The sequence below is a fragment of the Coregonus clupeaformis genome, chromosome 1 (assembly GCF_020615455.1).
Source record: "Coregonus clupeaformis isolate EN_2021a chromosome 1, ASM2061545v1, whole genome shotgun sequence".
NCBI classification, from domain to species: Eukaryota; Metazoa; Chordata; class Actinopteri; order Salmoniformes; family Salmonidae; genus Coregonus; species Coregonus clupeaformis.
Window position 1 is genome coordinate 93590919 of NC_059192.1, and position 23246 is coordinate 93614164.

A 23246-nucleotide genomic window follows, 5' to 3' on the forward strand; every position below is an offset into this window, starting at 1 on the left:
ATGTAGGTCTTCTAGATATCGTCTAGTTTTTAGCGCTCATGCTATCTGTATTATTTGTAAATATCTGTATTATTTGGTAGATGCAACAGACTCCAGTTCTTCTGAAATGTTAGTCAATTGTTTGTGTGCAGAAATGTATTTTCAATGGATAGATTCACTCCCATCACTGAAAATGTATGTCATCCATCACATTGCAAGCAGAACAGTAGAGAAGTAGAAATCTGTTTGAATTATAATTAAGTTGATTCGGTGTTGTAGGCTAGACATAGCTGCTCTGCTCTAAAAATATATACTTCTTGCACAGTAGGCCTATTTATCATTGTCCATCAAATCTTATCAGTGACAGACGCCGAAGGCAAAGATGAACACTTTTTGAGCCTGTGGGCGTTCCGTCTCTTCTGCTGTTCCATTTCTACGTTGACACATTCAGAGCTAGCAAAGCTAGCTAGGCAGCAATAGTTCAACTAGGCAGAGGTAGGAACAGGGTGTGTTTCACACAAATGGCTCAACATTTACAATGAAGAACATTAAATCACCTATATCTTGACGACCCCTGCATGCTCAATGACGGTCTGCCGCGGTCTCAGCGATTGACATGGACTCTTGTGACAAGGTAAACGGATTTTCTCTGCGAAGTAATGACGGACCCGATTATGTCTGGTGACATGGTACAACTAGCATTAGTTAGCTAATGGGAATATGAAGCAAGCTAGCTAGGCCCAAAACGTATCTGCAGGAAATCATTTCCCTTTCATGTTTTAGTGTCAGTAATTTTACCCGATGTTTGATTATTGTCAATGATTTGATTTGTCATCTAACTAGATCGCTACGCTAGCTAGGCAAGCGTGCAAGTAAAGACAAGTGAACTAGCTAACTGGTTAACTAGCCAGTTAGCTAAGCAGGTTCTATGCGCTTGTCATTTTTGGATGGACAATCTCACATCTCATCTGTTCTCCCAGATTTGCTGATCTATGAACTAGATATGTTTTAATTGAAGCTAACTATATTGAGTATCTCGTCAAACAAGCTATCTAAATAAAGTAGTTACAAAACCTATACTGTCACAATGTTTTGACATTACAATGGCCGTTCATGTCAACATTGGTTGACAAGACCGACTTAGTTAGCTCTCTGGGGGAGCTTTGATGTTTGACACACCGTTAAATAATTAGCTAGATAGTTAGCTAAATATTATAATACGGACCAGGGTAAGTTAACTAGCTAGGTAGTGAACAGTTACCCGAAACTTCCCAGTCTGCAGTGAGTGTGTGGTATATTGTTGACAACTACCTAGCCAGCTGGCCTGCTCTGGAGGAATATCCGGTTCTTCTGCATTTTAATCACATTCCAGTGAGTGACTCCTGCTGCGCATAGAGTAACTTAACTATGATTCAAGTTAGCTACTCTATTATGTGGTCTGACTTACTGTAAGTCCCCGGATGAAGCCCTCTGCTCCTGTGTCACTATCAGACCATCTCAGGGTGTTCATTCTGAGCGTTGTTTGCTGTACTGATGTAGCATTGCATTGCAATGTATTGATTCATAAAAGCAGATGCCACATAGGCTGAGTTTTGGTCCACATGATGTGATGATGGTGCATGGGTGATTCAAGGACCCAAGATGATTTCATGCTTGTGACTTTAATATATTTTTGTAAATAATAATATAATAATAATATGCCATTTAGCAGACGCTTTTATCCAAAGCGACTTAGTCATGTGTGCATACATTTTTATGTATGGGTGGTCCCGGGGATCGAACCCACTACCCTGGCGTTACAAGCACCATGCTCTACCAATTGAGCTACAGAGGACCACCCATACATTTAGTGTACATGCACACTCTCTCGCTCAGCCACAATCTCTCCCCCTCCCACCACTGTCTACTGCGCCCTCTCTTGCCCCCTCCCATTCAACAACAGTAAAAGAACAATACAACTTCTCTCTTTCCAGCTGAGAATGTTAGAAGACAATGAATCAGAGACAAATGCTTGAAAGGACAAAGGGTTTGATGGTGTGATGGTTGATGGCCCAGTAGTCCCACCAACCCAGTGCTGCCCTGCCCGTTTCACCACACATCTGGAGCTGAGCTCAATGCATTTACATGACATTTGACATTTTAGTTATTTAGCAGACAAACTTATCCAGTGCGACTTACAGGAGCAATTAGGCTTAAGTGCCTTGCTCTAGGGCACATCGATAGATTTTTCACCTAGTCGGCTCGGGATTCAAACCAGCAAACTTTCGGTTACTGGCCTAACCCTCTAACCGCTAGGCTACCTGCCAATGCCTCTTCCATAATCGCTGCTGTTCTCTCTCTTTCTCTCTCCAACACGCATACACCCCCTGCAGCCTTTGCCACAATCGCTGCCATTCTCACTCACAACCCAGGCGCTAATCAATCAATCACATACAACTCAGTCTGAACAAACAGCCTACACCTTCACACCAGTGGAATGTAGAATGGCGCCCAGAGCTAAAGAACCCAGACCTGGACAGTCAGGGACTCCCTGTCCGAGTCTCCCCCAGCCAGGGCACACATGTTTGGAGTCTCTTTCCCCTGGTGGACTAGGGCTGGAGCCCTATAGCCATACTATGAGTCATGATTGACTCTGTTGTAGCTAATTGTGTAATTGGCTTATCCTGGTTGGGCCACCGTCCTCACTCCTCACCTGATCCTCTCAGGCCTAATCCTGTAACTGCGTCCCCTGTCACCTATAGCTAGGCCCACCTCCTGTAACATCACCTATAGCTAGCCATGCCTACCTCCTGTAACATCACCTATAGCTAGCCAGGCCTACCTCCTGTAACATCACCTATAGCTAGCCAGGCCTACCTCCTGTAACATCACCTATAGCTAGCTAGGACCACCTCCTGTAACATGACCTATAGCTAGCTAGGCCCACCTCCTGTAACATGACCTATAGCTAGCCAGGCCTACCTCCTGTAACATGACCTATAGCTAGCCAGGCCTACCTCCTGTAACATGACCTATAGCTAGCCAGGCCTACCTCCTGTAACATGACCTATAGCTAGCCAGGCCCACCTCCTGAAATATGACCTATAGCTAGCCAGGCCCACCTCCTGTAACATCACCTATAGCTAGCCAGGCCTACCTCCTGTAACATCACCTATAGCTAGCCAGGCCTACCTCCTGTAACATCACCTATAGCTAGCTAGGACCACCTCCTGTAACATGACCTATAGCTAGCCAGGCCTACCTCCTGTAACATCACCTATAGCTAGCCAGGCCTACCTCCTGTAACATCCCTCGTACCAAGTAACCAACCCCCCCTTTAGAATAACTACCCCCCCGCCCCTCACCTAAAGTTTAAATTGACCCATCTCTCCACTATCAGCATCCCTTGTCATCTAAAGTAACACAACCAACCCCTCTGTTTTGTGTAACTAACCTCCCCTGATCATCCACAGTAACCAGCCCTCTTTAGAGCAGGCCTAACCATCAAACCTCATACGGAAACAAAGCATGGTTCATTTAAAATGTCCGATTTTTCATTAGGCTTAATTCCATGACAGTATATGGCACCAAAGTTTAGGCCACAGTAGGCTGCCGTCTAGTATACTGCAGGGTATTGTTTTCAGCTGGCTACGTCACCCCTAGTGCTCTGTGTAGACCAGTCAGGACCCCTGGATCTATCAGACATCAGCCCACACTGCCCACAGACAGTACAGTAGCACTGGGTAACAATGGCTGTGTGTGTGTGTGTTCACTGCTGTACTGATGCTGGATTCATACATTCCGACCCTGGCTGGGAGAATGGAGTGTCTTTGTGTCGTGAACTCTGTCAACTCTCCCTTTCTCTCTACTCTTCCTCTCCTCCTCCCTTCCTCTCCTCCTCTCAGAATGAAAGGGGGGATGAGGTTGATCTATCCTCTGACTGTAGCTGCCTGCCTCAGTGATAGGTCTGGACACTATTGGGCTCTGGTCAAAAGTAGTGCACTATGTAGGGAATAGGGTGCCATTTGGGACTCATCAGCAAGTCACGATGTGTTAGCTGGGCAGTAACATGCTGACTAGACCGGGCACGCGTGTGATTTTGTCCATCCACACAAGACACGATCAGGACACGCAGGTTGAAATATCAAACTCTGAACCTATATTAATTTGGGGACAGGTCGAAACGCATGGCCATTTAGCTAACTAGCTTGCTGTTGCTAGCTAATTTGTCCTGGGATATTAACATTGGGTTGTTATTTTACCTGAAATGCACAAGGTCCTCTACTCTGACCATTAATCCACAGATAAACCTAGTTAGTTTCTAGTAATCTCTCCTCCTTCAGTCTTCTTCTTCTTTGAACTTTATATGGCGGTTGGCAACCAACTTTAAGGTGCATTACCACCACCAACTGGACTGGAGTGTGGACCTCAGTTCATCTTTCAATCACCCATGTGGGTATATGCTCCTAAAAACCAATGAGGAGATGGGAGAGGCGGGACTTGCAGCACGTCAAGCTTCACAAAAAGAACCAAGTTCTATTTTAGCGCCTGGCTACGCAGGCTCGCGAGCAGTTTGGATGAAATGGTTGAATAACATGTATGTGTACATTTATTTTGCAACGCGAGCGGTGTGGTCAGCATGTAAGGCCTGTGATTCAGTCAACATGATGTCAATGGTCAGTTTTGATAAGAGGTAAACCTAGATAAACAGTCCAATGGTCATAACTTAGTAGTCAGGCCCATATCAGAGTTTCCATATCAGTGTTTAACGTCCCCTGAAGCAGCATTCAGGAGTACAAACACCAACATTCATTCAATTGATACCAACATTTGATTTGGTCCAGGCAACAGAGCAGGGGGGGAGGAGAGGGAACAGTGGGGTGGGGTTGAGGAAGGAGGGGAGGGAACAGTGGGGGGTTGAGGGGAGGGAACAGTGGGGGTGGGGTTGAGGGGGAGGGAACAGTGGGGTGGGGGTTGAGGAGAGGAGGGAATAGTGGGGTGGGGTTGAGAGAGAGGAGGGAACAGTGGGGTGGGGGTTGAGGAGAGGGAGGGAATAGTGGGGTGGGGTTGAGGAGAGGGGAGGGAACAGTGGGGTGGGGGTTGAGGAGAGGGAGGGAATAGTGGGGTGGGGGGTTGAGGAGAGGGGAGGGAACAGTGGGGTGGGGTTGAGGAGAGGGGAGGAATAGTGGGGTGGGGTTGAGGAGAGGGGAGGGAATAGTGGGGTGGGGTTGAGGAGAGGGGAGGGAATAGTGGGGTGGGGGGTTGAGGAGAGGGGAGGGAATAGTGGGGTGGGGTTGAGGAGAGGGGAGGGAATAGTGGGGTGGGGTGGGGTTGAGGAGAGGAGGGAATAGTGGGGTGGGGTTGAGGAGAGGGAGGGAATAGTGGGGTGGGGTTGAGGAGAGGGGAGGGAATAGTGGGGTGGGGTTGAGGAGAGGGGAGGGAATAGTGGGGTGGGGTTGAGGAGAGGGGAGGGAATAGTGGAGTGGGGTTGAGGAGAGGGAGAGGGAAAGTGGGGTGGGGTTGAGGAGAGGGGAGGGAACAGTGGGTGGGGTTGAGGAGAGGAGGAATAGTGTGGGTGGGGTTGAGGAGAGGGGAGGGAACAGTGGGGTGGGGTTGAGGAGAGGGAGGGAACAGTGGGGTGGGGGTTGAGGAGAGGAGGGAAGGAACAGTGGGGTGGGGGTTGAGGAGAGGGGGAAGGAACGTGGGGTGGGGTTGAGGAGAGGGAGGAAGGAACAGTGGGGTGGGGTTGAGGAGAGGGGGAGGGAACAGTGGGGTGGGGTTGAGGAGGGGAAGAGGAACAGTGGGGGTGGGGTTGAGGAGAGGGGAGGGAACAGTGGGGGTGGGGTTGAGGAGAGGGGAGGGAACAGTGGGGTTGAGGGGAGGGAACAGTGGGGTGGGGTTGAGGAGAGGGGAGGGGAAGGAACAGTGGGGGTGGGGTTGAGGAGAGGGGAAGGAACAGTGGGGTGGGGTTGAGGAGAGGGGAGGGAACAGTGGGGTGGGGTTGAGGAGAGGGGAGAGGAACAGTGGGGTGGGGTTGAGGAGGAGGGGAGGGAACAGTGGGGTGGGGTTGAGGAGAGGGAGGGAACAGTGGGGTTGAGGGAGGGAGGGAACAGTGGGGGTGGGGTTGAGGAGAGGGGAGGGAACAGTGGGTGGGGTTGAGGAGAGGGGAGGGAACAGTGGGGTTGAGGGGAGGGAACAGTGGGGTGGGGTTGAGGAGAGGGGAGGGGAGGGAACAGTGGGGTGGGGTTGAGGAGAGGGGAGGGAACAGTGGGGTGGGGTTGAGGAGAGGGGAGGGAACAGTGGGGTGGGGTTGAGGAGAGGGGAGGGAACAGTGGGGTTGAGGGAGGGGAGGGAACAGTGGGGGTGGGGTTGAGGAGAGGAGGGGAACAGTGGGGTGGGGTTGAGGAGAGGGGGAGGGAACAGTGGGGTGGGGTTGAGGGAGGGGAGGGAACAGTGGGGTGGGGGTTGAGGAGAGGGGAGGGAACAGTGGGGTGGGGTTGAGGAGAGGGGAGGGAACAGTGGGGTGGGGTTGAGGAGAGGGAGGGAACAGTGGGGTGGGGTTGAGGAGAGGGGAGGGAACAGTGGGGGTGGGGTTGAGGAGAGGGAGGGAACAGTGGGGTGGGGTTGAGGAGAGGGGAGGGAACAGTGGGGTTGAGGAGAGGGGAGGGAACAGTGGGGTTGAGGGGAGGGAACAGTGGGGTGGGGTTGAGGAGAGGGGAGGGATGAGGAAGGAACAGTGGGGTGGGGGTTGAGGAGAGGGGAAGGAACAGTGGGGTGGGGGTTGAGGAGAGGGGAAGGAACAGTGGGGTGGGGTTGAGGAGAGGGGAGGGAACAGTGGTGGGGGTTGAGGAGAGGAGAGGGAACAGTGGGGTGGGGGTTGAGGAGAGGGGAAGGAACAGTGGGGTGGGGTTGAGGAGAGGGGAAGGAACAGTGGGGTGGGGGTTGAGGAGAGGGGAGGGAACAGTGGGGGTTGAGGAGAGGGGAGGGGAAGGAACAGTGGGGTGGGGTTGAGGAGAGGGGAGGGGAAGGAACAGTGGGGTGGGGTTGAGGAGAGGGAAGGAACAGTGGGGTGGGGGTTGAGGAGAGGGGAAGGAACAGTGGGGTGGGGTTGAGGAGAGGGGAGGGAACAGTGGGGTGGGGTTGAGGAGAGGGGAGGGAACAGTGGGGTGGGGTTGAGGAGAGGGGAAGGAACAGTGGGGTGGGGTTGAGGAGAGGGGAGGGAACAGTGGGGTGGGGGTTGAGGAGAGGGGAGGGAACAGTGGGGTGGGGTTGAGGAGAGGGGAGGGAACAGTGGGTGGGGTTGAGGGGAGGGAACAGTGGGGGTGGGGGTTGAGGAGAGGGGCGGGAACAGTGGGGGTGGGGTTGAGGAGAGGGGAGGGAACAGTGGGGTTGAGGGGAGGGAACAGTGGGGTTGGGGTTGAGGAGAGGGGAGGGAACAGTGGGGTTGAGGAGAGGGGGAGGGAACAGTGGGGTGGGGTTGAGGAGGGAGGGAACAGTGGGGTGGGGTTGAGCAGGGGGAGGAGAGGGGAGGGAACAGTGGGGTTGAGGAGAGGAGGGAGCAGTGGGGGAGGGAACAGTGGGGTTGAGGAGGGGAGGGAACAGTGGGGTTGAGGAGAGGGGAGGGAACAGTGGGGTTGAGGAGAGCGGAGGAGAGGGGAGGGAACAGTGGGGTTGAGGAGAGGGGAGGGAACAGTGGGGTTGAGGAGAGGGGAGGGAACAGTGGGGTTGAGGAGCGGGGAGGGAACAGTGGGGTGGGGTTGAGGAGAGGGGAGGGAATAGTGGGGTGGGGTTGAGGAGAGGGGAGGGGAGGGAATAGTGGAGTGGGGTTGAGGAGAGGGTCTGGGTTTCTTCAGTTTCACCCGGACCTATCCATCCAGACAGACTAGTAAAAGCTCATTGAGAGTACTTTGTCTAAATTATTTTATGACACTGAGCTGCTTGACCTGTTGTAAATATGTCACAGCTTTGACCCAGGCTATCTGTCACCCTGCTGCTGTCCCATCTAGTGGCCTACAGTATCTTTACAGTGCTACTGGAGCATTAGGCTGCATCTCATCTGACCTATTCAAACTCTGGAGGACATTGTTTGAAAGAATGGATAATTGTCATCCTTTGTATTTTATTTTCAGAGAGTTTGGCCTATGTTGACTTGACGTGAGCACTGTGGTTTGTGATGTGTAGGCTAGCTGTAGAGGTATGTTTTTCCGCGTACTTTGTGACGCACATTTTATGATGCATATTTTATGACCTGTATTATTTGTACATTTCATCACATCACAGCCCTCCTACACACACCACACCACACACACAAACAAACCACCTCCTCTGTCCCTGTGGCATGGTGGCAATAGAGGCAGGCCCACATCATTAAATAGAACAATTGAAATAAAGGATCTTTATGGGTAGGCCGGACCCTAGTTGACGTTGTCTTTAGAGACCTTATGTAAGACGTAGTTAGTTAGCTACTAGTGTAATCTCTTTGGGAAGAATGAGCAGCTAAATATAGCTGGCCCGTAAAGAGGATGCTGGGTGACTGAGTCATTACTACCCCGGCTCTGCTGGTGGCTCTGAGGTGAAGTTTCCCCTAGGTACAGATCTAGGATCAGCTTCCCCTCCCCCAATCCTAACCTAAACCAATAGTGGGGGAAATGCAAAACTGACTCAAGATCAGCATCTAAGTGGAAACTTCAGGGCCAGATTTGGACCAGGCAGGGCCGTAGGAAAGGAATGTCTCAGGACAGAATGGCTGATGGTAGGAGTGCTACCTAGTGTTTAATGTTAGTGGTAGCTGGTAGGGAGAGGGGCTCTTTGGATGAAAGGGTCTATTATAATTTTTTTAACCAACAAAGCATAACAGTTCCAAGGCACTCCTTAAAAATGCTGGATTGTGGCATAACTTAATAGGAAGGGTTAGGCTAAAACACCAAAGGTATTGGACTGTGTGTGTTCTAAGGCCCTCAGTCGGTCATGTTCTCTGTGAGTACAAGGAGACAGTGCTCTCCACTCTGATCAGATCAGTATCAGGCCAACCAGGAAGTGGTTCTATTGCACCAGGTTACATGTTGCTGTGTCTGTCTGCTACACTCACACGTCCCCTGATCACACTGCTCGAAGGTCAACACTTTGTTAGGCTTTCTATGTCTGCGACCAAATTGGCACCCTATTCCTTAAATAAGGAAGTAGCCTTGTCCAAGCCAAAACAGTCCATAGGTCAGGAGCCTATCGTCTGGTTCTTTAGGCATCTTGATGTACTGTAGACTACTCCTGGGCAGGATGCTAGTCTATCGCAGGGCCCCATGTGCCCTGGTCAAAAGTAGTACACTATTGTATTAAGGTGTCATTTCAGAGACAGCCATTGACTCCAACTCTCCATTCTCAGACCCAGTGAAAAGTTTTTTTCTCTTGGTGCCAGTTGTTTCATTTGTCCTGAAGGAACTAGTTCTGTTGTTTTGCCTGTGTCGTGGTGATGTGACGACAGTCATGGGTTATATTAATAATTAGTCTAGCCTGGCTTCCCCAACTAGCTGCTCCTTAGGTAACATTCCTACTCACACTTTGTAGTCCAGTCATATAGCCTAGGGGCGTCAGTCTCTAAATCAGATATCTACTGACTGACAGCCTACTCTCCAGTCCTGTGTGATTGATCTTAGACTTAGTTGTCTATGGATTGTAGATGGATCCTTGATGTTACCCCTTGGGTTACTAAAACACCTTATAAGTTACAGGAAACCTTCACACAGTGAGTGTGATGTCGGTACCAGCTGATATATGTCGATTTATCACTGATTGTGGTGGATCGTTTATACAGCACACAAATTGAACCACGTTCACTGAGTCATGAACATATCCTAATATGGGTACACTTTAACTGCTGTTATTTTGGCACAAAAGTGAGAGGCCGATCACTCCTGAGTGTGTCTGGTGCGTTGCGAGGTGATCCTGTCCAGTCAGGTCCTGTCTTCTCCTGTCCAGCCAGTTCCTGTCAAGTCATGTCCTCTCCTGTCCAGTCAGTTCCTGTCCAGTCAGGTCCTGTCTTCTCCTGTCCAGCCAGTTCCTGTCGAGTCATGTCCTCTCCTGTCCAGTCAGGTCCTGTCCTCTCCTGTCCAGTCAGTTCCTGTCCAGTCAGGTCCTGTCCTCTCCTGTCCAGTCAGTTCCTGTCCAGGCAGGTCCTGTCCTCTCCTGTCCAGTCAGGTCCTGTCCTCTCCTGTCCAGCCAGTTCCTGTCAAGTCATGTCCTCTCCTGTCCAGTCAGTTCCTGTCCTCTCCTGTCCAGCCAGTTCCTGTCCAGTCAGTTCCTGTCCTCTCCTGTCCAGCAGTCCAGCTCTCCTGTCCAGAGTCCGTCGTCATGTCCTCTCCTGTCCAGTCAGTTCCTGTCCAGTCAGGTCCTGTCCTCTCCTGTCCAGTCAGTTCCTGTCCAGGCAGGTCCTGTCCTCTCCTGTCCAGTCAGGTCCTGTCCTCTCCTGTCCAGGCAGGTCCTGTCCAGGCAGGTCCTGTCCTCTCCTGTCCAGGCAGGTCCTGTCCTCTCCTGTCCAGCCAGTTCCTGTCCAGGCAGGTCCTGTCCTCTCCTGTCCAGTCAGTTCCTGTCCAGGCAGGTCCTGTCTTCTCCTGTCCAGCCAGTTCCTGTCCAGCCAGTTCCTGTCCTCTCCTGTCCAGCCAGTTCCTGTCCAGCCAGTTCCTGTCGAGTCATGTCCTCTCCTGTCCAGCCAGTTCCTGTCCAGCCAGTTCCTGTCGAGTCATGTCCTCTCCTGTCCAGTCAGTTCCTGTCCAGCCAGTTCCTGTCCAGGCAGGTCCTGTCCTCTCCTGTCCAGTCAGTTCCTGTCCAGGCAGGTCCTGTCCTCTCCTGTCCAGTCAGTTCCTGTCCAGGCAGGTCCTGTCCTCTCCTGTCCAGTCAGGTCCTGTCTGTGATGTCAGCATCTGACTGCCTCTGTGTCTCCTTGCAGGATGTGAAACTGTCAGCCGAAGTGGAGCCGTTTATCCCACAAAAGAAAGGTCTGGAAGGAGCCCTGGTCACCATGAGCCTGTCTGGAGGAGAAGGAGGAGGAGGAGGAGGGGGGGTGGAGGAGCCCACCCCTATCCCCAGCTACCTCATCACCTGCTACCCTTTTGTCCAGGAGAACCAACCCAACAGGTAGGTACAGCACCCTATATCATATATTATGCACCCTAGTCCCTAAATCATGCAGCCTACACCCTACACACTAAGGGCAGGTTTCCTGGACACAGATTAAGCCTAGTCCTGGACTAAAAACCATATTCAATGGAGAATCTCTGAGCGCATGCCTTTTAATCCAAGACTAGGCTTAATCTGTGTCCGGTAAACTGGCCCTAAAAGCCTGAGGTGCGACTGTCACTGATGTAATGAATCTGTATTAGGAGCTACCCTGCCTCTGTCCCTGAGCCACTGACAGTTAGCCTAGCATTAGCTCTGAAAGGATCTCTATGGAATCCAGGAATATTCCAATTTCTGACACTCCTCCAGGAACGTGCCTGTGCCCATGTCAGTAGGAAAACTGATGGTGTCTTCTTTCTGATTCACCTATGGAAAACCCCACAAACAGTGTGTGTTATACACAACTAGGCTGTGAATGGTCAGTTACCACCCAGGGATGTGATCAGGGCCTAAAAATATACCAGCCACTCAGATGTTTTACCAGCCAAAATATTGTTTTGCCGTACATACATATAAAAACACACCAAAAACAGACGACCATGCTTTGTAATGTTTCTAAAACAAGAAATGTATTAGTAAGAAATAATGTGGTATATTGCTCATTTTCAATTCATTTTTTAGGACTGGAGTCTTTTAACCAAAATATCAGAGACAAATTGTTCAGCTGGCCCTTTAAGGGCGGGAGGTTACCTTGGTGTGTGAGTGAGATTTGGGTTCTGACTCTTTACTATCAGTTGAAGCAACAGACTCAAACTAACGTAACGTTGAAACACAAACAAGCTTGTGAGCAAAACAATGTAAACGGCCAAGAAACACGAGGTCAAAGTCTCACTTTGTAGATGTTCGCATAAATTAGACCAACTTTTATACCTGTGTGCAGCGCCTCCAAATGAATCTATCAGCACTTCACTCAGTGAGCTCAGCTCCTCTGCCAGGCAGTGTTGCTGCGTGAGATGGGATATAGGATTCCTATTTCTTTGTGCAATTAGCAGCTATGAAACCCTAACTCACACGTGCTCATACTTGACTTTTGACTTTTTATTCACGAATGTAATGCTCGCACTGTAGAGCCCTGCACATTGACCACCCGCCAATGTGGCTGGTGAAATAGACATTACCTTCATCTAACCCCAGATGGGGGTGTTAATGTTATGCCCTGGATGTGACTGAGAGCTGAAGACCTGTGTGTGTTCTGTGCGGTTCTCTTTGTCAGGGGTGATCTGCCTCATCCTGCACACGTTCATTTCTTCATTTCCTTCCTGTCTGTTTTGAATACCAGGAAGTGGTCTGCGCTCTAGACCGCTGGCTGTGAAAATGTCGTCTGGATCCGTATCAGCCAGAGTGCCACACACACACAGTCAGCTCGACACTGATATCAGCATTGTATCAAGCTGTCTCTTAGCTTGACACAGTTTTCTCTGGCCTCCTATGGGTATATTAGTCCTAATATGTTGCAGTATATTCATACAATCATCACTACACCAATCATTTCTTCTCTCCCACCCCTCTACAGACAACAGCACCCCATGTATAGCGGAGGAGGGGACCTGCGCTGGCAGCAGCCCAACCCCACCCCAGGTGGTCCGTACCTGGCTTACCCCATCCTGTCCTCCCCCCAGCCGCCAGTCTCCAACGACTACACCTACTACCAGATCATGCCTGCCCCCTGCCCCCCCATGATGGGCTTTTACCAGGTAGGTATCTGAAAGGTTAGGGGTTAGAGGCAGACCAGTAGTCAGAAGGTTGCTAGTTCAAATCCTGGGCGCGAGGAGATAGAACTGGAAACTGAATTAGCAACCTGGAGGGCTGCTGGTGTCAGATCCCAGGTACTATTCTCTGTCAATGTGGCCTTTAGAAAGGCAGGTAGTGGAGTGTGTGTTGTCTTTGGTTTTTGGGAGAAGATGTTTACAAGACTTGTAGCCTGAAGAGATGGTTAGGAGGAGAGAAGAAGTGGAGGATAAATGTTCATTGTCACAGCTGGATAATAAAGTTGTTCTGTTCCTCTACCAGCCCTTCCCAGGAACGTACGCCGGACCCCTGCAGCCTGGCGTGGTAAACCCTGTATCAGCTGACGTCAGCGAGAGACCGTCCCCTCCCCGACAGGCGTTTGGACTAGCAAATCAGAGAGGAGGGAGGGGCATGGTCAGACCTGCCGTTCTACCCAAGGTAAGAGGTTAGAGGTCAAACGTGTTATTCTGCTGGTCTATCCTAAAGCAAGGTGCTCAGCTCCATTCTTCAATTTGACACTATTGATTACATTATCAGTTAATACCGTCAATGAATTAATTAATTAATACCATTAATTGGCCAGAGAGTCGTATAACATCAATATACAAAATAATGTTGAATGTTATTATAGTCTATGTTCAATCAGCAGCAGCAGGTGGGGTTGTGTCAGCCCCTTAAGGACAGGAGGCCCCCCATGAGGACTGTAGCTGTCCAGAAGGAGATGTGTTCCTCAGGGCCAGTCGGACGGACCAAGACAGTCCTACTGGTGGACGCTGCCCAGCAGACTGGTACGTATATAGACCAGGAACATACTAGTACCAATACCAGTAACATGGTAGTACCAGTACCAGTAATATTCTAGTACCAATACCAGTACCAGCACCAATACTAGTACATTCTAATACATTCTAGTACTAGTTAAGCCCAGGTTTTGACTCAGGTTTGCATTGCCAAACCCCTGTATACTGGTCTAATGTATGTCCACAGATGATTGACGTGCCTAACTCTTCTCTAACTCCTGTACAGGGTTGTGTACTGACTGTATGTACCTGACTGTGGTCTAAGCCTTCATTACAGCGTTAAGGCTTTACATAATAAAACTACAGTCAATCACAGCATCTAGATCCTACTGAGCTGAGAGAACAGGTTTAGAATGATGACGCATCATACTGAGACACTATGACTGCGTTTACACAGGCAGCCCAGTCTGATAGTTTTTTCACTAAATGGTCTTTTGACCAATCAGATCAGCTCTGGAAAAGATCTGATGTGAAAAAATCTGATGTGATTGGTCAAAAGACAATTAGTGGGATAAATATCAGAACTGGGCTGACTGTGTAAACGCAGCCTATGATGCCCATCCTGCTGGGAAGACAGTAGGAATGTAGAGTTTCCTGTTGGAGAGGTCTACTCTGCACGTGTGCAGTACGTGTTGTCCTCTGTGACACCTCCGGCTGGGGGAATAACACAACTCAATGCGACTAAGAGTTAGATCCATAATGAGATGGACATCACATTGGTTGTTAACCAGTAAAGGTGCAATAAGCATCTAAATACTACTTCTCTACTTGCTACTGCTTCTGCTTGCTCTTTGGGGTCTAGGCCGGGTTACTGTAGAGCACTTTGTGACAACCGTTGATGTAAAAAAGGCCTTTAATAAATACATTTGGGGCTGGTTTCCTGGAACATGATTATGTCTGGTCCTAGACTAAAAAGCAAGATTATGTCTGGTCCTAGACTAAAAAGCAATCTCCATTTAAATAGCTCTTTAGTCCAGGACTAGGCTTATTGTATGGATAGACTGATCCGTGATATCTGTCTGCCTGTAGACTTCCCAGGGGACAGTGTGTGTGGTCGGGGTGCGTCGGAGCGGGAACGGGAGCGGGCCAGCCCCCTGCTGTGGAAGAACCTTCCCCGGAGAAGGCGGGCCTCGCACCCTGCCGAGAGCTCCAGCGAGGCGGACATCGACAGCGACAGCGGCTACTGCAGCCCCAAACACAACCAGCAGGCCCCGGGGGCTACGCAACGCACTGCCGACGCTGCTACAGCTCCTACGGTAAGCCCCACCTTTAACCCTAACCATTTACTACTTTATAGTACTATAAACTACTGTGAACCCAAACACTACTGTAGCCCCGGGGCTACAGAACACTCTACCACAGCTCCTACGATGGCAGGTCCTAACTCTAACCCTAACTCTATACTACTGTACTGTAGCCTCAAACACAAGGTAACCCCAGACCTAGCTATAACCTAACCTTCACCTGCATGACTGAAGTGAAATATCTAACATGCTTCTCTCTCTCTCTCTCTCTCTCTCTCTCTATCTCTACAGGGAGTGGATGCAGGTGTAATGACAGGTAGGCTTTGTTTTTATGATTAATAATTGGATTTCTGATAAGACAGATGATTACATTGGCTTTCCCCTTGGCTGTGTCCTCCTCTTAACTTTGTGTGTCTATCTCTGTCTGTGTGTCTGTGTGTGTGTGTGTGTGTGTAGCGGTAAGCTGGGTGAACGTAGCGTCTCAGGCCACTCAGAGGTCGTGGTCAGACAACAGGACCACCCCGTTCCAACGGACAGGGAAGACCACTGATCAGAGGAACTACTTACAGGTACATTGGGCCTCACCTGAGATGATCTTGACCTCACCTGGGCAACTGTAATTATCTCTCTGACCCTCTCCCGCTCATCCCCACTTACTCTCTCTCTCTTTCTCGCCCCCTCTCCAGCAGGACTTCCATGCAGGGTACTCAGGGGGGCGTGTCTGTCCTAACCCCACCCCCGCAGACACCAACTGTGGTCTGCAGCAGAGACGGCTCCAGCCCGGAGTAGGCCCTGGGACGGCGCTTGCTCCTGAGCCCCTCTACTTCGAGGTGGGAGATATCGACATGAAACTCCCCTCACTCACACACTGCAGCATCTCATTCTGTCTCCTGATGTGGATAAATACAGAAATCATCGGTCACTCAACCTTTCTGCATTTCACAATATGCATTTCAGTTGGAATCAAATCCTTACTTGAGATACAACTGTAACTTGAACTGTCATGTAAATCCTGTATCTCCCATTAATAGGAGATTTCAGTTCCATGTATCTGTTTATTTCCAACTTGGTCAATGTGTATTAGGAGTTAGTGAGGCTTTAGATGTACAAAAGCTGAGGTATTGTATGAAATAGTCCTCAATCAGAATGTAATGGTATGGTAGAGCTGTACTAGTCAGGTGTTTGGTAAAGTCTAAAGTCTGTCTCATCTGTTTCAGGATGAGGAGGAGTTTCCAGAGCTGGTCTCAGGAGGAGGGGCACAGAGGAACAACAAACCAGACCACAACCCTTCCCAGACCCAGAACCAGAACCAACACCAGACCAAACTAACCAAGAACCTGGTGAGAGACCAGCTAAACTCTCCTCCCTTCCTTCCTTGAGGATTTCACAGATTTTTTTTTTGCAAGAAAAAGTTTGATCACAAAACATCTATCCCAGTAGTGACTGTTGTTCCCCCGCTCCTCTCTCTCTCTCCAGCTGGATAACCTTCCAGAGAACTCTCCCATCAACATCGTCCAGACTCCCATCCCAATCACCACCTCCGTCCCCAAGAGGGCAAAGAGTCAGAGGAAGAAGGCCCTGGCTGCTGCCCTGGCTACAGCACAGGAGTACTCTGAGATCAGCATGGAGCAGAGGAAACTACAGGTACCAGCATGCACTCTGTTAGCTAGCTAGGAAACTACAGGTACCAACATGCAATATCTTAGCTAGCTAGGAAACTACAGATACCAGCATGCACTCTGTAAGATAGCTAGGAAACTACAGGTACCAACATGCACTGTTAGCTAGGAAATTACAGGTGACAGCATGTGCTCGGTTAGCTAATCACAGAAATCTACAGATACCAACATGCTCTGTCAGCTAGACATAGTGCAGGACTATAGGCATCTCAATGGAAAAACTATACATAGTTATTTTGTACTACTATGAGTGTGCTGAGCCAGTGTTGCTGTTCCCTGTGTGTGCCTGTAGGAGGCGCTGACCAAAGCAGCAGGAAAGAAGAGTAAGACTCCAGTCCAGTTGGACCTGGGAGACATGCTGGCTGCACTGGAGAAACAACAACAGGCCATGAAGGCTAGACAAATAAACAACACCAAACCACTGTCCTTCACAGGTACACACTGCACCACACACACACAAACACACTGCACCACACACACACACACACACACTGCACCACACACACACACACACACTGCACCACACACACACACACACACTGCACTGCACCGCACCACACATACACACTGCACCACACATACACACTGCACCACACACACACATACACACTGCACCACACACACACATACACACTGCACCACACCACACATACACACTGCACCACACCACACCACACACACTGCACCACACCACACACACCGCACCACACCACACCACACCACAGTGCACCACACACACTGCACCGCACCGCACCACACACACTGCACCACCCACACTGCACCGCACCACACCACACACACTGCACCGCACCACACCACACACACTGCACCGCACCACACACACACACACACACACACACACACACTGCACCGCACCACACCCACACACACACTGCACCGCACCACACCCACACACACACTGCACCGCACCGCACCCCACACACACACTGCACCGCACCACACCACACACACTGCACCGCACCACACCACACACACTGCACCGCACCACACCACACACACTGCACCGCACCACACACACACACACACTGCACCGCACCACACCACACACACTGCACCGCACCACACCACACACACTGCACCGCACCACACACACACACACTGCACCGCACCACACCACACACACTGCACCGCACCACACCACACACACTGCACCGCACCGCACCACACACACTGCACCACACCTCACCACACACACTGCACCGCACCGCACCACACACACTGCACCGCACCACACCACACACACTACACGCACCGCACCACACACACTGCACCGCACCACACCACACACACACACACACACTGCACCACACACACTGCACCGCACCACACACACACTGCACCGGACCACACACACTGCACCCCACACACACTGCACCGCACCACACACACTGCACCCCACATACACTGCACCGCATCACACACTGCACCGCACCACACACACACTGCACCGCCACTGTCACTCTCTCTCTCTCTGACTGCCCTCTCTCTCTCTCTGACTGCCCTCTCTCTCTCTCAGACTGCCCTCTCTCTTGCTTTCCAGTGGGTACAGCAGCTCCGTTCCATGGTTCAGGTGCCGGGCCAGGAGCAGGGTCCGGTGTAGCGTCAGTGTTGAAGGCCCAGCAGCCCCACTCTGCCCCCCACAACATGCTGGACTCTAGCGCTCCGCGCCTGAAGAGGGGGAAGGAGAGAGAGATCCCTAAAGTCAAACGACCCACCGCCCTGAAGAAGGTGAGATGATAGAGCTCTCTCAATGTGTGTCTGTCTTCCTCTCTCTAGCTCTCGCTCTCTCTGCCTCTCTCTTGTCTGTCTGTCTCTCTGTGTGTGTGGGTCTAACCCAGTCTCTGTTCTCTCTGTGTAGATCATTCTGAAGGAGCGTGAGGGGAAGAGGGGGAAGGTGTGTGTGGACCAGACTGCTGCCGGCCAGGATGAACAGGGAGAGGAGGAGCTGCACTTCACTGACGACCTCACACGGGAACCTGCCTCTCAGGAGGGTAGGTACAGGGTTAGGGGTCAGGGGTTAAGGGTCAGAGAGAGGAGGAGCTACACTTCACTGATGACCTCAAACAGGACCTTGGCGGAGTTTGCTCATTTTAGACCATTCCATTGGTCTTAAAGTTAATGCTTTTAAAACTAATACTCCTACTGATCTGCTTGTGTGACATGGTGTTGTCTAATGTACCTCCCTGTGATATTTGGCTCCCTGTCTGTTTCCTGTAGAGAACGGTCTGAGCGTGCCCAGTGATGACGCGTCCCTGTCCCCGGCCAGTCAGAACTCTCCGTACAGCATCACACCTGTTTCCCAGGGTTCCCCTGCCTCCTCCGGCATTGGCAGCCCCATGGCCTCTAACGCCATCACCAAGATACACAGCCGCCGCTTCAGAGAGTGAGTCTCTCTCTCTCACAGACACACAAATTGTTCTGTACTGAGAATCCTAGCGGTTGAAATGTCATAAACTCATTTGGTGGGTTAGCAACACAAAAGCATTTAGTAACATAAATATCTATCCGCCCAATGGGTGTTTAGAGCAGGGCTATACAATAAGGACTTGTATGTACACACACACTGCTTTGTTTCTTAATGTCTTCAGATGTAGGCCCTTTGTCTCCGCCCAGCTCTTCAGCACTGTGTCAGACAACCTACGACCTCTCTATTATATTTACATTTTAGTTATTTAGCAGACGCTCTTATCCAGAGCCACTTACAGGAGCAATTAGGGTTAAGTGCCTTGCTCAAGGGCACATCGACATATTTTTCACCTAGTCGGCTCGGGGATTAGAACCAGCGACCTTTCGGTTACTGGCACAACGCTCTTAACCACTAAGCTACCTGCCGCCCCACTAAGCTATGCCTCTCCTCTCTTCCTCACACCATATCATACCATATCTACACCAGTGGTTCCCAGACTCCTGTCCTCCAATCCCCCCAACAGCACACGTTGTTGTTGTTGCCCCAGACAAACTCACCTGATTCAACTCATTGGGGGATTGATGATTAGTTGACAAGTTGAATCAGGTGTGTTTATCAGGGGCTACAACCCAACTGTGTACTGTTGGGAGGACTGGAGTTGGGAACTACTGATGTACACAATGGTGTGTGTGTTTTATAATATTGGTCTGTGTATGCATGTGAGTGTTTTCTAATATTGTTTTTTTTGTGTGTGTTAACCTGTTTGTGTGTGTGTGAGTGTGTGTGTTAACATGTTTGTGTGTGTCCCTCTTAGGGTTGGGCCAATATATGATTAAATCAAATATCGTGATATTTGACATTGATGATATAACGTGATGTGCATGACTACTCTATTTGAAATGTACAAATCAAAACTGCATTTTTACGTCTAAATTAATGAACTGAGCCTTATTTTTTCACCATACTACAATTATTTAATGAGAATGCGACTATAATATCGTAAATAAGATACAAAAATTGCACAGTCTGGAATGATGTAGTCATTAACGGCGCAAAACGATTATATCGGATAGCGCAATATTTGGAGTAGCATATCGTCGAAGAGGTCTCCCCAAATGTTGCCCAACCGTAGTCCCTCTCTCTCTGTTTCTCTGTCTCCAGGTAATGTAACCAGGTATTAAATAAGGAGATTGATGAATGTGTTATCATATTAGTGTCTTTCTCTGTCTCCAGGTACTGTAACCAGGTGTTGAATAAGGAGATCGATGAGAGTGTGACGATGCTGCTGCAGGAGCTGGTCCGGTTCCAGGAGAGGGTTTATCAGAAGGACCCCAGCAAAGCCAAGACCAAACGCAGACTGGTCATGGGCCTTAGAGAGGTCACCAAACACATGAAGCTCCACAAGATCAAGTGTGTCCTCATCTCCCCCAACTGTGAGAAGATCCAGGCCAAAGGTCAGGGGTCATTCTTGTCATTAATCCTTATGTTTTTTGAAAAGGATTGAACCACGGAGTGTACTACTCTACCTGGTCCAATAAGAACACAAGGTTTTTTTTGCAGTTGCAAAGCATTTTGCTACAGTGTGCCTAACTGAACCTGACCCTGATCTTGGGTGAGTGTGGGGTTCCAAATGCATGCTAAATTAATGAATATTTAAAATATTCAACCACATTTGCCATTTTACAGTGTCCACCAGAGGGCGGTAGCATATTGATATGCTCAGCACAGGCTGCATCAAATCTTATACATAAAACTAGTGACTGTGTTGTCTATGGCAGGGGTGAGGCTCTGTAAAATATGATAGATAGCCATGACCAGGGAGCAGGACTGTTTATATAGTGATATTTCTACAGTAGTAGTGACTGTGTGTTATTTTATGTTCCAGGGGGTCTAGACGAGGCTCTGTACAACGTCATAGCCATGGCCAGAGAACAGGAGATCCCGTTTGTGTTTGCTCTGGGTAGGAAGGCTCTGGGACGCTGTGTCAACAAACTGGTGCCTGTCAGTGTGGTGGGCATCTTCAACTTCTCTGGAGCAGAGGTAAGACGTTGAACACAAACCTGTCTGTGTGTTTATAACGGTTGTTAATACTGTTAGCAGAGGTAAGGACACACTTATACTGTTAATACCTTAAGTTGGTGTCTTTGTTTACAGAAAGAAAAAAAACTAATGAAAGTGTGTAAAATCTTGATGTTATGTCTTTCTCTCTTTCTCTCTGCTCTCCCGTCCTCCACCCCTCCTCCACCCCTCCTTCTCCCCCCTCCTCTAGGGTCTGTTTAACCGGCTGGTGTCTCTGACGGAGGATGCTCGTAAGTCCTACAAGGACATGGTGTCAGCGCTGGAGCAGGAGCAGGCTGAGGAGGCGCTGAAAAACGTCAAGAAGGTCACCCACCACATGGGCCACTCCAGGAACCCCTCCGCCGCCTCCGCCATCTCCTTCTGCTCTGTCATCTCTGAACCCATCTCTGAGGTCAACGAGAAGGAGTACGGTAAGCGATGACCCTGATCCCGACCTTTAACCCTGACTCTGATCCTGACCCATCTTTGAGCTCAGTCTCTCTCTTTACATGAAATCTGAAATCTCTATTTCCCGCTCTCTCCTCCCCCTCTCTCTCTCCTCAGAGACCAACTGGAGGAGTATGGTGGAGTCGTCAGACGGGCTGGAGCCTGTGGAGGCTAAACCCAGCCGCACCGCTGCTTCCTCCGGGTTGCAGAGAGACAACCAGCCCCCCTCCACCACCACTAACCGCAGCCCTTACTCCACTACCCTCCAGCTCAGAGCAGCCGTCCATGCTCCAGCCTCAGGCCCGGGGGAGAGAGAGGAGGGCCGGGCAGACGACCGGTTGGAGCTGGCCTCCCAGCAGAGCACGGAGACAGGTAGCCTGGATGGGAGCTGCAGGGACCTCCTCAACTCCTCCATCACATCCACCACCTCCACCCTGGTCCCTGGTATGCTGGAGGAGGCAGAGGAAGAGGAGGAGGAGGAGGAAGAGTACACACCAGAGCCCATCTCTGTGGAGGTGCCTGCGGTCATCAGCCGTATTGAGTCCTGGGTGTCTAAGACGCTGGAGAACCTTCAGCTGGGGAAGAGCCCGGACAGCACAGAGGAGGAGGAGGAAGAAGAGGAGGAGGAGGGAGGGCAGAGTGAGGAGGAAGAGGAGTTGGATTCTGCTGATGTCACAGAGACGGGACTGGAGAGGACGGAGAATATGGAGGCCAAGAAAATCACTGGCTGATTAGACCTCCTTCATCCCCCGCTCTCCCTCTCTTTCTCTTTTGTTTCTCTCTAAGTTTTCTCTCTCTCTCTCTCTCTCTCTCTCTCTGTGTACACTCCATCCCTTGTCTTCCTCACTCCCCCTCTCTCGCACCTGTTCCCCTAACATGCACCCTTTCACCTCTATCACACACTCGTTCCTCCTCTCTCATCCTCTCCTCCCCCTCCCTCTATCTCTCACACAGTTGAACCAGCAGCTCTCCTCTCCTCTGTCTGTAACTTTGGACTTCAGACATTATCTCAGGAATCAGACCATACAAAGACAGACAGACAGACACAGACACATACAGTCACTCACACAGACACAGAGACAGACATACAGTCACTCACACAGACCAACCTTCAGACTGCAGAACTCTCCTGGTCTCTCTGATGGATAGACTCCTCTGTTCCTCTCATCCTCCTCTCACTGATGTGGACCTGAAACAACTGCCTCGCCTAAACTGGACTGGACTGGTCTGGTCTGGTCGATCTGGCATCGACTGGTCTGACATCGAATGGGCTCGACTGGTCTGGTCTGGTCTGGCTAAGGGAAGCCCAGGCCTGGTTCCCTTCCTACTACTCCAGGTTTCCCCAGGATAGGAAGAGGCTGTGAGGAGAGGCTTCCCCTCTGTCTGTATGACGCAGAGCCACCGAGATGATAGAACTCTCAATGAGACTGCTGACTGTAAAAAGAGAACTCTCCCTCCTTTCAGAGAGCCACCCTCCCTCCGTCATCCCTGGGTTTTTCATAGTGAAGGAGAAGAGTCTGGCGGTTCAGTCCAAGCAGAAGATTGCTGAGCCCCTGCAGAGCTGAGTTTACAGCTGTGTGTGTGTGTGTGTGTGTGTGTGTGTGTCCCATCATCAAAGGCTTATGTTATAGCGTCGTCATCCTTCCCATGTTTATTACCTGTATCTGCTTCATCGTATGTTCCCCCACTGTGTAACTACAGCTTTATCTCAATCCAATACAACTCCATTCTATTC

General features: G+C 50.3%; 1 protein-coding gene across 5 annotated transcripts; it reads left to right on the forward strand.

The window, feature by feature from the left end:
* The first annotated feature begins 54 nt into the window (after window positions 1-54).
* On the forward strand, window positions 55-23246 carry secisbp2l (SECIS binding protein 2-like). 5 transcript variants are annotated; one of them, XM_041894602.2, is made up of 19 exons: window positions 55-613; window positions 10898-11085; window positions 12641-12821; window positions 13138-13293; window positions 13487-13643; window positions 14685-14911; window positions 15191-15215; window positions 15356-15468; window positions 15586-15729; window positions 16117-16239; window positions 16376-16543; window positions 16871-17012; window positions 18116-18327; window positions 18458-18590; window positions 18817-18982; window positions 20240-20460; window positions 20892-21046; window positions 21276-21495; window positions 21629-23246. In XM_041894602.2, exons 1-19 carry the CDS (start codon window positions 596-598, stop codon window positions 22240-22242), a joined length of 3363 nt encoding a protein of 1120 aa, XP_041750536.2. In that variant the 5' UTR covers window positions 55-595; the 3' UTR covers window positions 22243-23246. The 5 variants fall into 5 exon arrangements, with proteins under 5 accessions (XP_041750536.2, XP_041750545.2, XP_041750554.2 ...); XM_041894611.2 differs by having other exon boundaries at window positions 15589-15729; XM_041894620.2 differs by having other exon boundaries at window positions 13502-13643.

What these genes read in the sequence shown, in the direction of transcription:
- secisbp2l (XM_041894602.2), top strand. An exon ending in TCAACTTCTCTGGAGCAGAG is followed by an intron (nt 21,047 to 21,275) that starts GTAAGACGTTGA and finishes CCCCTCCTCTAG; the next exon opens with GGTCTGTTTAACCGGCTGGT. An exon ending in GGTCAACGAGAAGGAGTACG is followed by an intron (nt 21,496 to 21,628) that starts GTAAGCGATGAC and finishes CTCTCTCCTCAG; the next exon opens with AGACCAACTGGAGGAGTATG.